Source organism: Physeter macrocephalus, chromosome 1 (assembly GCF_002837175.3).
Source record: "Physeter macrocephalus isolate SW-GA chromosome 1, ASM283717v5, whole genome shotgun sequence".
Classification (NCBI taxonomy): domain Eukaryota; kingdom Metazoa; phylum Chordata; class Mammalia; order Artiodactyla; family Physeteridae; genus Physeter; species Physeter macrocephalus.
The window spans coordinates 92,940,331-92,954,768 of NC_041214.2; the positions used below are offsets into that span (position 1 = coordinate 92,940,331).

Consider the following 14,438-nt stretch of genomic DNA (forward strand, 5'->3'; position numbering starts at 1 on the left):
AGAGTCATTTTCACACTGTTGATTCTTCCAATCCAAGAACATGGTATATTTCTCCACCTATTTGTATCATCTTTAATTTCTTTCATCAGTGTCTTATAGTTTTCTGTATACAGGTCTTTTGTCTCCTTAGGTAGGTTTATTCCTAGATATTTTATTCTTTTTGTTGCAATGGTAAATGGGAGTGTTTTCTTAATTTCACTCTCAGATTTTTCATCATTAGTGTATAAGAATGCCAGAGATTTCTGTGCATTAATTTTGTATCCTGCTACTTTACCAAATTCATTGATTAGCTCTAGTAGTTTTCTGGTAGCATCTTTAGGATTCTCTATGTCATGAACATTTTGATCCAAATCTTTTAACATATATTTTTACTTCTCTTGGGAAATACCTAAAAGTAGTAGAGTTCCTGAATCATATAAAAAGTGTGTTTAAACTTTTTAAGAGACCAGTAAACTGTTTTCTGAAAGAAATGTTTTTTCACTCCTACAAATAATGTATGGGTTTTAATTGCTCCACATCTTTGTCTGTACTTGTTATTGTCAATATTTTTAATTTTAACTATTTTTGTAAGTGTGTAGGGATTTCAATTTGTATTTTTCTGCTGACTAATTTTATTGAGCATCTTTTCTTGTGCCATTCATATATCTTCATTTATCTTCATTTTGAAGTGTCTATTCAAATCTCTTCCTCACTTTTAAAGTAGGGTCTTTGTATTCTTATTGAGTTTTAAGAGTTCTTTGTATATTCTGGATAAAAGTCTTTTGTGACATATGTGTTTTACAAATATTTTCTTCCAGACTGTAACTTGCCTTTTCATTTTATTAATGGCTTCTATTGAAGATCAGAAGATATTAATTCTGATGAAGTCTAATTTATCAAAATTTTTTATGTTTAGTGCTTTATGTGTCTAAGAAATTTTTACCTACCTCAAACTGTGAAGATTTTTCCTATGTTTTGTTCTAAAAGATTTATAGTTTTAGCTTTTACATTTAAGTCTATGATCTATTTCAAATTTGCTTTTGCATACAGTGTGAGGCAAAGATTGAGGTTCATTTCCATAAGGATATCTCATTATTCCAACATCGTTAAAAGACTAATCTTTCCCCACTGACTTACCTGGCATCTTTGACCATATACATGAGGGTCTATTTCTAGACTATTTTATTGATTTATATGTCTGCTCTGACCCACACCATACTGCACTGGTTGTTGTAGCTTTATTGTCCTGCACTTTTTATTGCAGTAATTAAATCAGGTAGTCCTTCTCCTTTGCTCTCCTTTGGAAAAAAAAAAAACACTTTTTACTATCCTAGGACTTTACATTTCCACATACATTTTAGAATTAGCTAGTCAATTCCTGCAAAAATGCCTGTTGGTGTTTTGAATGGGATTGCACTGAATCTATAGATCATTTTAGAGAGAACTCACATCTTAATAATCTTGAGTTTTCCAATCCATGAACATGGGATATGTCTCCATTTATTTAGGTCTTCTTTAATTTTTTCAGAAATGTTTTTCAGTGATCACATCTTGCACATATTTTATTAATAAGTTATGCTAAAATATTTTGTGCTATTTCATGTGATGATAAGTGGTATTTATTTTTAACTTTAAATTTCCAAATGTCTGTGACTAGTATGTAGAAATAAAATTGCTTTTAATAGTGAACTTGTCTCCTGGGACCTTGCTAAATGTACCTAATAGTTCTAGTAGCACATTTATGTAGATTCTTTAGGATTTTCTACAACTATGATCATACTGTCTGTGAATAAAATCTTACAGTCTGTCACTCACTTTTGTGCTTTTACTTTTGTAATAAAAACAAAAAAATCTGTTCCTTCTCTTAGCTCATCTTTGAGGTCCTGGGTGTCACTTGGTTTCTATAAACTGTATTGCTTCATCAATTCCAAGGTATTTTTAAGCCTTAAGATAGACATCTGAGAGTTAATGTGTTAAAAGTTTCTTAGGTATGCCAATTAGGACATTGGATTACAATTTTTTTTCCTTTCTATATTTCCACCTGATCACTATTTTCAAACATTAATTATCTTTGTATTGTCAGAGCCTAATGGTGCCTCACACTCAAAAAAGTTTAATATTTATTTAATAAAGTAATAATATAACTAATACCTTTATAGTGGCTTCAGCTATATTCTGAAGAATTTGGTAAGAAGTTGGTCTTCATTGGCCCCAACATTTTCATTCAAATTATATTGTCCATTGTCATGATTCTCTGACTAACCTCATTGTCATCTATTAGGTGGATATTCCTGAATCTCATTTTCTAATCCCTTTTTAAAAACTTGTTTCAACTATAATACAGTTATGATCCATGTAACAGTAATTGGATTTATTAAAACTTTGCTTATTTTTCCCATTTGAAAGTAATGTTTAGTCCCATTTTCTTCATTCTTCATCTGAACACTTTGGTTGGGAAATATTGGTCATTTACCTGTTCTTGGAACGAATAACTTTTCTGACACTGACAGTTCTAAAGTGTTGATGCTGTCGAACTAGCAACACAGGATCTCTGCCTTCACTGCTGCCAGAGGGTTTAGAGCAGGCACAGGAACAGAGGGTTCTTCCAGCTGTTAGCTTAATTTCATCTGGCTCAAAGCCAGTTTTCTAAAATTAACTTTGACTAAAGCTGAGAAGGCTTTTGAAAAAGACCTCTGTTGGGCTTATACTACAAGGCCACAAGATGGATCTATTCTTCCATGAAAGAGGAGACTTTCTGCTGTGAGATGGCCATTCTGCCTGTACCAATATATGTGGTTTTCCTGAGCTAGTGAAGTCCCAGGAACATCACTATATCTCAGTTCCTTAAACCTCCATTTCTTGCTGCAGGAAGTCAAATTTTTCATTTAGGGTTCTCTTGCCCAAATGTTTCTAAGAATCCCCAGTGGTCCTTATATGTGTCCAAGTATCAGTCCTGATTGTCACTTATTGGTGCTGGTGTTGGTTCTGGTGCTGAGCTGTCACTTCTTATCCTCAGCCCAAACAAATACACAGAGGTATTCTCTACCCACATGGTAGAGATGAAAGTGAAGTAAGAAAGAGAATACCTCCTTTTGGTGTTACGTTCTCTTAAGGACAGAAGTGTCCCAAATCAAGGTTATTTGAGCCCTTAAAGTTTTGCAACAATTAGTGATGAGAGTGAATTTTATTAGTGAGCCTTTTTTAGTTTTTAGTTCTCTCAGGAATTAGCAGATATAGGGGCAGTGTGAAGGGCATTCATTTTTGACAAGAAGAGACACAAAATACTTAATGTATAGATAAATTTCCCAATGCTGCATTTTTCATAATCATCATTTTTAATGACTTCCTCATGTGCCATTGAAAAGTAATATTGCAATTTACTTAACTATTCCCCATTTTTTCCATATAAATTGTTTCTTGGTTCTTGCTATTAAATACAATATTTCAGTGAATATCATTAGACATTAAGCTTTGCCATATTTAAAACTATTTCCTTGGGGTAGACTTCTAGGACTAGAGTGTGTGGGTAAAGGGTATATGAATATCTTTGTGCTTCTTGAGGTAGAGTACCGAAGTGTTAAACAACAAATCCATTCAGAGAGGAAAATAACTTTTCGGTTGCTAGAATATAGGTAACACTGTCCTCTAATATTTAGGAACATGAGACTAAATATCAGAAGGTTATTTAGTGAGCAAAATAACAGACTAGAGGAAATACTATTGGCTTATGGAGAGTTTATATCAGGCTATATATGCAGACCACACTAACCTCCTACTCCCAGACTCAGCACAGGTATACTTTGGGGCCTATTGCTAAAAATGAACAGAACACACTGCAAGATTTCAATTTTTCTGCAAAGTAGGGTTCATTGACATCTCTGTGCTAGACAAGTCTCTGTGATGTGGTTACTTCCAGCATTCACCAGCTGAGGAACAAAGTGTCAGAGGAGCATGATGTTCTCAAGAAGAAGGAGATGGAGTCAGGACCCAAAGCATCCCACGGCTACGGAGGTCGGTTTGGGGTGGAAAGAGACCGAATGGACAAGGTGAGTTGAAAGGGGGATATTTGCTTTTAAAAAATAAATAATGAATTGATTCATTTGTTGGTTTTATGGTTTAAAACTTATTCAAAAGTAAAATATTCATTTGGGTTTTAAAAGAGAATGTCCACGTATTATTTGTGTCATTTTTCCCCTGATTTCAACACATAAAATATAGATGACGGAAAATGGGAGCCAAGAATTTAGAAGGGTTGGCCTAGTGTAGACCCAGCCACACTGTAACTTCTAGACTAAGGAGACACACATAGAGAAGGGGAAAATATGTTTTAAAAATATTTACTGCTTTTAAATGGATGTGTCTCTTACTGTTTTCTTTACTGTATATTTAGTGTTCTTTTTGTACATATTTTGTACATCACTTAATATGATTTGCACATAGATGTGAAAAATATTTATGTGACTTTATCTATTAAATGTCCTCAAATATATTATTATTTTTCCTTTATCCATTAGATACTATGAAAGTGTGATAAAAAGAAAGCCTATATGTTGAATTGTATTTTTCCATTGACTTTCCTAACCTCAAAGATAAAGATATAGGACTTCCCTGGTGGTGCAGTGGTTAAGAATCCACCTGCCAATGCAGGGGACAAGGGTTCGATCCTGGTCGGGGAAGATCCCACATGCTGCGGAGCAACTAAGCCCATGGGCCACACTACTGAGCCTGCGCTCTAGAGCCCAAGAGCCACAACTATTGAGCCCACGTGCCACAACTACTGAAGCCCGCGCACTTAGAGCCCATGCTCTGCAACAAGAGAAGCCACTGCAATGAGAAGCCCGCGCACCACAACAAAGAGTAGCCCCCGCTCGATGCAACTAGAGAAAGCCCGCACGCAGCAACGAAGACCCAATGCAGCCAAAAATAAATAAATAAAAAATAAATAAATTTATTTTTTAAAAAGATAGAGATATATTCCTATAAGAAAAAATATTTAATCTCCAAGGAGGAAAAAGCAATTAAATGAAAGCTGTTAGTTCACCCTTTTGTCATTGTGTAAAGTGCTAAGTAGGCATTGTATTCTCCCACAGAATTCCTAGGAAAGAGTAAAATAGATAAGCAGTCGTTCATTCTTGAATTCAGCAAACAAAGTTGACCTACACAGACCCAAAAACCCAAAAGCACTGCCCTATATGAGCTCCCAGGAGCTCATATAGGGCAGTGCTTCACATCCATCTCTGTATTAATATTTATCCCAGCATGGAATCGGAAATACAGGAAGAAGAAGAAACTTTCTAATTTCTTCTTAGTTGAGACTCTGCAAGGTATCACTATTTGGTTTGAAGTATTATTCAATTCCAAGATTATTAAAGCATCCATATCCAAATATTAAAAGAGACACACCTTTCAAAACCAAGTAGAAAATGGTAGATGGAGAAAAAAGTGGAGGGGAATAAAAAAGTTAAATTATATGCCATCTTGGACTACTCACGGTGTTGTCTACCAGCCCCCTTTAGTATAAAGAGTCAATCACTGTTAATAACAGGGCCCAGGCTGCACTTCTGAACTTTGATGGTTGTGTAGGAACAAAGATCCAGAACAAAAGCACCTGTCTGTGTTAAATATTCAATCCGGGCTATGGAATCTAGTCAGTCCCCTTAGGTGTCTCCCCAGTAACTACCCTCATTTCTATTTTGATGCACAAAGCGCTTGTTTCACCCTCTTTTTAAGCAATGCTTTAAACACTGCCCTGTCTATGTAGTCTCTATCCTTCTGGTTCCCAACCCATCCTATGGGAGTTTCCTAAATGATGGGTTCCTAGTGGTATTAAAGAAGAGTCAGGATGTGCAAGGTTCCAGAAAAAGTCATCTTGCTCTCCCATCACACATTCCTTGGCACTCTGTCAGAGATTATCAGTGTGACCTAGAGTGGAATTTCTTGTATTCTTACATCCCATCCTATCTCTGATCATTTTATTTTTTTATGGTCATTTTTATCTTCTCACTCATTCCGATCTTGATTTTTCTCAGAGTGCTGTGGGCCATGAGTATGTTGCTGAGGTGGAGAAGCACTCTTCTCAGACTGATGCTGCCAGAGGCTTTGGGGGCAAATACGGAGTTGAGAAGGACAGGGCAGACAAGGTAAGTGACAGCTCTCTCCCTGTGCCACCCAACTCAGATCATGTGGGACTTACCAACAATCACCTTGAATGTAGGTCTGTGCTTCTCCTGTGGAAAGATAGGGCAGTGGCCTCAAGGAGGGTCCATCATGAGGATGGCTGCCACACCTCCCTCAGCAAGTTCTTTGGTGCTGCCTTTGGAGCCCACATGCTGACCTGAAAGGTGTTAATTTAAAAGAGACAAAGACTCCCAAACTCTGAATAAGGAATCCCTAAGCCATTGTTTTATTGTTTTCCCCCCTGCATTTTATTTTATTTATTTATTTGTTTATTTTTTAAACATCTTTATTGGGGTATAATTGCTTTACAGTGGTGTGTTAGTTTCTGCTGTATAACAGAATCAGCTATATGTATACATATATCCCCATATCCCCTCCCTCTTGCATCTCCCTCCCACCCTCCCTATCCCACCCCTCTAGGTGGTCACAAAGCACGGAGCTGATCTCCCTGTGCTATGTTAACCCATTGATTTTATCATACCTGTACGCATGAGGAGAGAAGAGGAAATTCCAAAGCTCCTCCTTTGGTCTAATATGAAAGCCTTATAAATATGTATGCCTTTCAGGAAAACAGACATATCAGCTGAAATATTATTACAATGGTAGCAAATAAGAAAAACAACTAATTAAGGTTACAATGTTTTTAGAAGGTGAAGGTTATTTTTCACAGGACTTAGTACTAACTCCTTGAAGTCCAGGTGTTTTAAAGACTCCTTTGGGGACTTTCCTGGTGGCGCAGTGGTTGAGAGTCCGCCTGCCGATGCAGGGGACACGGGTTTGTGCCCCGGTCCGGGAAGATCCCACATGCCGCGGAGCGGCTGTGCCCGTGAGCCATGGCCACTGAGCCTGCGCATCCGGAGCCTGTTCTCCAAAAAAGAATAGACTCCTTTGTACAAAAAAGTAGTGATAGTTTTAAAGAGAAAAAGGACAGCATGATTACAGACGATAGAGTGGTCCAGGGAGTACGATTGATAACTCATTCATGTTCTCATTTTCACACCGTAGTAGATCGGATTCTTTGAGCTCATTCTTTATGGGGCAGAGTAGTGTCTCTGCCCTGCAGCAGCACACAGAGGGGACATCTCCTTCACAGCTAGCTGAGATTTTGTTTGTTTGTTTGTTTGTTTAACCTGCAGCTGTTAATAAGTGGGCCTGAATCCTTAAAGCTAAGTGTTAGAGTGTTATTTGAATTGTAGGGGTAAAAAAAAAACCAGAAAAGTTCAAAACATACTGTAAGGTAAAGGAAAAGCACAGAGGATAATTTTTAAAAGCAGTAATGGAATACGGAACATGTAATGTTCTCTAATCAGGGTGAAGTTTCTCTTCCTTCTTGGCTCCCCTCCTGCCTTTGCCTAATCTTTCACTGTTCTTTCTTTCAACTCCTGCCTCACCAGCCACAAACCGAATAACCTTAACAATCAGTGTGTCTTATAAATCAAGAAACAATACATACTAATAACTTTTTTAAAATAAATTTATTTATTTTACTTATTTATTGTTGGCTGCATTGGGTCTTTATTGCTGCGCACGGGCTTTCTCTAGTTGTGGCGAGCGGGGCCTACTCTTTGTTGTGGTGCGCAGGCTTCTCATTGCAGTGGCTTCTCTTGTTGCAGAGCATGGGCTCTAGGCGTGTGGGCTTCAGTAGCTGTGGCACGAGGGCTCAGTAGTTGTGGCTCTTGGGCTCCAGAGCACAGGCTCAGTAGCTGTGGCCCACGGGCTTAGTTGCTCCGAAGCATGTGGGATCTTCCCGGACCAGGGCTCAAACCTGTGTCCCCCGCATTGGCAGGCGGATTCTTAACCACTGCACCACCAGGGAAGTCCCACACTAATAACTTTTAAAATGCAAAATCTAGACTTGCTTAGGGACCTATTACTGAGCCATATGGGAACATAGTTAGGTTAGATATTTGCCAATATATCCAGTCCCAAAGCAGCTAGGATCCAGATTCTCCTGGTTGCCTCTCATCCCACCAAAATCTACATCTCTGGGTTTCCACTGTTGTGTAAGGAAAGAGAAGAGGCACAGTATAATCAGTCAGTATAGGATGATATCTCTTACATGTGCACAGTGCTGCTTTATAGTTTACAAGGCAGTTTTCTAGCTATTATCTCATTTTAGTTTCATGAGACTTAGGAAGAAAAACAGTAATTTACTGAGTGCGCACACTTTATGTATCTTGCCCCATTTAGTCCTCACAATATCCCAAATAAGTTGGAATCATTTTACAGTTGAGGTTAATAAGGCAGGTATACCTATTTTCATTTCATATTTAAAGGGCCCAAGGGGGACTTCCCTGGCGGTCCAGTGGTTAAGACTCTGCACCTCCACTGCAGGGGGGCATGGGTTCCATCCCTGGTCAGGAAACTAAGATCCCACATGCCTCTGTGTGGCCAAAAGAAAAAACAAAAAAAAGAGGCTGAGGCTCAGTAATATTAAAGGATATACGTAAAGTTACACAACTACAAATAGGAAAGGTGGGGTTGGGGTTTGGATCTAGAGCTATCTGTGTCCAGGGCCCATGGTCATTGGTTTGTAGCACACTGCCTTTACACCAGCCTGTCAGGGTACTGTCTGTTTCTACATTGAACCCCCATACGCAGCTCTGAGCCCCTATAACTAACCCCTGGGCTGAGCTATAGGTGTAAGGGTAAGTGAGAGAGGGAGAAAATGTTCATCTCTGACTCTAATCGATTCTCTCTCCTTTTCTCTGTAGTCAGCTGTTGGCTTTGATTACAAAGGAGAAGTGGAAAAACACACATCTCAAAAAGGCAAGGACCCTGCACTTCAGCCTTAGCAACCTGACTGCCCAGACTGCTCAGACTTCAATTCCCAATAGCCATCATCGACTCCCTTTAGTTCCATGGTCCAGTTCCCTGCTATTTTATTTTATTTTTAAGTCCAAGCATGTACTTGCTTCTTTTTTTCTCCTATATTGCTTTCTATGAGCTTGATCAAGTTTTCTTTAGTCCCATTTCCCCTCTAATGAATCAAAAATAGGATATTATACTCCTTAATTTTAGGAAGTTATTCCTAAGTTTTAATGTGCATCTGTGGCTTAAGTTTAAAATTAATCACTATTTCTTCCTGAGTAACACAGGAAATGAAGAATAATTTAATTACATTTCTTCTACATTCTACAGTCTTTGTACCAACTGAACAATTGTTTAGTATATCGATTACATGTGTTTGTTTTTAAACCCCACAAAAATTAATCATTATTATTACTAGGTGAAGGCTTATTTAAATTGACCAACATATTTACCAGTTTACTAGCTCATCATTGTTTATAATATTTCATTGTTTCCTCCTTGCTTCTTCTATTCCTTCTTGCTAGAGTATATCCTTTGATAATTCTTTCAGTGAGAGTCTATGAGAGAACTCCCAGGATTTGTCTGAAAAAAAAATTTATTTTGCTCCATTCTTCATTGTTATTTTCCCTTCATCGTGTTGAAGATACTATTCCATCATCTCTGGCATTTCTCTTGGGTTAGTCTAATCATCAGTCCTTTGTACGTAACATGTCTTGTCTCTCGGTTTTTGTTTTGTCTCATGAAAATTTTTCTTTTTGTCTCTGATATCCTGAAATATCATCAGGCTATATCTAGGTGTTGGATCTATTTTTATTATTCTACATGAGACTTATTGCTCCTCTTCAACCTGAGAATTAACTTTCAATATGAAAAGTTCTCGGGCATTTTCTCTTTAGATAGTGTCTCTCCTCTCTTCTCTTTTATTCTTTCTTCTGGAACTCAGATGTATTAGAACTTTTTATTCTCTTCTCCATCTCTCTTTCTCTTTTAAAAAAGACTTTATGTTTTCAGAGCTTTTTAGATTTATGACAAACTTGAGAGCAAGGTACAGTCCTGCACCCGTACATGCATAGCCTCCCCCATTATCAACATCATTGACCAGAATGGTGTGTGTGTGTGTGTGTGTGTGTGTATATTTTTTTTCTTTTTTCTTTTTTCTTTTTTTACCAAGGATTATTCTACACTAACACATCAAAGTCAGGCAAAGTCCATAGTTTACTTTAGGGTTCACTCTTGGTGTTGTGCTTTCTATGGGTTTGGACAAAACGTATACTGACATATATCCATCATTATACTGTCATACAAAGTATTTTCAGTGTCCTAAAAATCCTCTGTGCTCTGCCTATTCATCTCCCTCATCCCTCAGCAACCACTGATTTTTTTCTTGTCTCTATAGTTTTGCCTTTTACAGGATATTATATGGTTGGAATCATATACCATGTAACCTTTCCAGATTGGCTTCTTTCACTTAGTAATATGCATTTAAGTTTCCTCCATGTCTTTTCATAGCTTGATAATTCATTTCTTTTTTGTTGAATATTATTCCTTTGTCTTGATGTACCCCAGTTTATTTATCCGCTCACCTACTGAAGAACATAGTGGTTGCTTCCAAGTTTGGGCGATTATGAATAAAGCTGCTATAAACATCTGTGTGCAGGTTTTTGTGTGGACCTACATTTTCAGCTCCTTTGGGTAAATACCAAGGACTGCAATTGCTGGATCCTATGGTAAGAGTATGTTAAGTTTTGTAAGAAACTGCCAAACTGTCACTCAAAGTGGCTGCACCATTTTGCATTCCCACCAACAATGTATGACAGTTCCTGTTGCTCCACATCCTCACCAGCATTTGGTGTTGTGAGTAGTCTGGATTTTGGCCATTCTAATTGGTGTGTAGTGTTATATTATTGTTTTAATTTGCATTTCCCTGATGATATATGATGTAGAGCATCTTTTCATATGCTTATTTGCTATCTGTATATCTTCTTTGGCAAGGCATCTATTAATATATTTGGCCTATTTAAAAAGTTGGGTTGCTTGTTTTCTTATTGTTGAGTTTTAAGAATTCTTTGTATTTTTAGAGTAATAGTCCTTTATGACATGTGTCTTTTGCAAAGATTTTCTCCCAGTGTAAGTCTTGTCTTCTCATTTGCTTGACATTGTCTTTCACAGAGCAAAAGTTTTTAAAATTTTAATGAAATCCAGCTTATCAATTATTTCTGTCATGTGTTGTGTCTTTGGTGTTGTATCTAAAAAGGCACCACCGTACCTAAGGTCATCTAGGTTTTCTCCTATATTATCTTCTAGGAGTTTTATAGTTTTGCATTTTACATTTTGGTCTATGATCCATTTTGATTTAATTTTTGTGAAAAGAGAATTTTTGTAATGCATGTGTCTAGATTCATTGTTTTTTTAATCTGTGGATGTCCACTTGTTCCAGCACCATTTGTTGAAAAGACTGTCTTCTCTTCATCATGCTACCTTTGCTCCTTTGGCAAGCATCAGTTAACTTTAATTATGGAGGTCTATTTCTGGGCTTTCTGTTCTGTTCCACTGATTTATTTGTCTATTTTTTCACCTCTACCACACTGTCTTCATTACTTTAGCTTCATAGTAAGTCTTAAAGTCTGGTGGTGTCAGTCTTCTAACTTTGTTCTCCTTCAATATTGTGTTGGCTATTCTGGGTCTTTTGCTTCTTCATATAAACTTTAGAAACTGTTGATCCAAAAAATAACTTGCTGGGGTTTTGATTGGGGTTGCACTGAGTCTATGGATCAAGTTGGGAAGAACTGACGTCTTGACAACATTGAGTCTTCCTATCCATGAACATGCAATATCTCTCCATTTACTTAGTTTTCTTTGATTTTGTTCATCAGAATTTCATAGTTTTCCTCATATAGATCTTATACATATTTTAAGTTTATTCCTAGCATTTCTTTGTTGGGGTAGTAATGTAAATGATATTGTGTTTTTAATTTCAAAATCCACTTATTTGTTGCTTGTATATAGGAAAGCAATTGACGGTTGTATATTAACCTTGTATCCTGCAACCTTGCCATAATTGCTTATTAGTTTCAGGAGTTTGTCAATTCTTTTGGATTTTCTACATAGACAGTCATGTCATCTGTGAACAAAGACAGTTGTGTATCTTCTCTTCTAGTCTACATACTTCTTCTTTTCTTGCATTATTGCATTAGCAAAGACTTCAAGTACAATGTTGAAAAGGAGTGATGAGACAGGCCATAGTTGCCTTGTACCTGATCTTAGTGGGAAGGCTTTAAGTTTATCACCATTAAGTATGATACTAGCTGTAGAGTTTTTGTGGATAGTCTTTATCAAGTTGAGAAATTTCCCTTCTATTTCTAGTTTACTGAGAATTTTTATTGTGAATTGTGTTGGATTTTGTCAAATGCTTTTTCTGCATCTATTGATATGATCATGTGATTTTTCTTTTTTTCTTTTTGATGTGATGGATTATGCTAATTTATTTTCAAATGTTGAACCAGCATTGCATACTTAGGATAAATCCCACTTGGTCATGGTAGATAATTATTTTTATACATTGTTGGATTCGATTTGTTAATATTTTGTTGAGGATTTTTGAATCTGTGTTCATGAGAAATACTGGTCTCTAGTTTTCTTTTGTAATGTCTTTGTCTGGTTTGGGTATGAGAGTAATGCTGACCTTATAGAACAGTTGTGAAGTATTCCCTGTGCTTTTATCCTCTGAAAGAGTGTGCAGAGGACTGGTATAATTTCTTCCTTAAATATTTGGTGGAATTCACCAGTGAAGCCTGGTGCTTCCTGTTTTGGAAGATTATTAATTATTGATTCAATTTCTTTAGTAGATATAGGCCTTTCAGGTCATCTGTTTCTTTTTGTGTAAGTTTTGGCAGTTGTGTCTTTCAAGGAACTGGTCCATTTCATCTAGGTCATCAAATTTGTGGGCATAAAGTTGTTCATAGTATTATTTTATTATCCTTTTAATTTCCTTGGAATCTGTAGCCTCTTTCATTTCTGATATTATAGTAATTTATGTTCTCTCTTTTTTTCTTTGTTAGCCTGACTAGAGGCTTATCTATTTTATTGATCTTTTCAAAGAATCAGCTTTAGCTTTCCTTGATTTTCTCTATAGGCTTTTTGTTTTTAATTCCATTGATATTTTTGCTCCAATTCTTATTTCTTTTTTCTGCTTACTTTGTATTTAATTTGTTCTTCTTTTCCCAGTTTCCTAAGGTGGACACTTAAATTGTTGATTTTAGGTCTTTTTTCTTTTCTAATATATGCATTGCTTTTCCTTATGCACTGCTTTCACTGCATCCAAAAATTTTTGATAAGTTGTGTTCTTGATGTCTCTTAATTTCTCTTCTCTATCTCCATCTCTTCATCTCCCTGTGTTGTATTCTGGGTAATTCCCTTGGATCTATGTAAAGTTCTCTAACTCTCCCTTCAGCTGTATTTAATTATCATTTAAGCTGTCCATTAAATTTTTTAACTTTATTTCATGTATTTTCATTTGTGCAAGTTCCCTTTGATTCTATTGAAAATCTGCTGATTCCTTTTCCATAATTCCCTATTGCTTTCTTTATGTTTTTCACCCTTCTTTAACTCTTTAATTATTTTTAAAGTATTCATTTTATAATTTCTTTCACATCGTTATATTATTTGCAGTTCTTGGGGGTGCTAATTCTTCTGTTTAGTTAATCTGTTTTCCCTCATGGTTATTTATTTTTTGATGGTTTGTAATTTTTGTTTGCAAATTTATTTCAGTGGGGGGAAAGGGATATTTGTTTTATGAGAGTTTTATGTGCCCTGGGTTGAGAAGTTTCCCATCAGAGAAACTAGGCCTTTATTTCCGTCTGAGTTCTACGGGTTTTAATAGTAATAGACCATGTTTTCTTTATGATTTTTGTTTTCTATTATGAATTCAATTTCTTAAATAGATACAAGTCTATTCAGTCTTCTGATTTTTTCTTAAGTCAGTTATGGTATAATGTGCTTTTCAAGGAATTTTTCCATTTTTATCTGTATTTTCAAATATATTGGCATAACTTCATTTACAGTATTCCCTTATTTTCTTTTTAACCTCTGTAAGATCTGTAGTGATATGTTCACTTTCACTTCTGATATTGTTAATTTGTGTTTTTTCTCTTTTTAATTATTTTTGCTAGAGATTCATCAGTATTATTTTTTATTAATTTCAAAGAAGTATCTTTTGGCTTTGCTCATTTTCTCTATTGTTTACTTGTTTTTAAAATTTTATTGAATTCTGCTCTTATCTTCATTATTTTTTCTTTCATTTTAATGTGGCTTTAGTTTGTTCTTTCTGTAGCTTCTTTTTTTTTTTTCTTTTTTTTTTGTGGTACGCGGGCCTCTCACCGCCATGGCCTCTCCCGTTGCGGAGCACAGGCTCCGGACGTGCAGGCCCAGCGGCCATGGCCCACGGGCCCAGCCACTCCGCGGCATGTGGGATC

At 36.4% G+C, this 14,438-nt stretch overlaps 2 protein-coding genes across 2 annotated transcripts in view; one reads left to right on the top strand and one right to left on the bottom strand.

The window, feature by feature from the left end:
* The window catches only part of HCLS1 (hematopoietic cell-specific Lyn substrate 1), a 30,151-nt gene that overhangs the window by 9,098 nt on the left and 6,615 nt on the right, over window positions 1-14,438 (top strand). Inside the window, exons 5-7 of the mRNA XM_007106948.4 lie at window positions 3,896-4,025; window positions 6,009-6,119; window positions 8,871-8,925. Of these exons, the coding sequence (XP_007107010.2) occupies window positions 3,896-4,025; window positions 6,009-6,119; window positions 8,871-8,925 (296 nt within the window). The remainder of the gene's footprint in view (window positions 1-3,895; window positions 4,026-6,008; window positions 6,120-8,870; window positions 8,926-14,438) is intronic.
* The window catches only part of FBXO40 (F-box protein 40), a 36,296-nt gene continuing 28,604 nt past the window's right edge, over window positions 6,747-14,438 (bottom strand). The window contains exon 8 of the transcript XR_008617428.1: window positions 6,747-8,539. The gene's annotated coding sequence lies outside the window, so the exon portion shown is untranslated. The remainder of the gene's footprint in view (window positions 8,540-14,438) is intronic.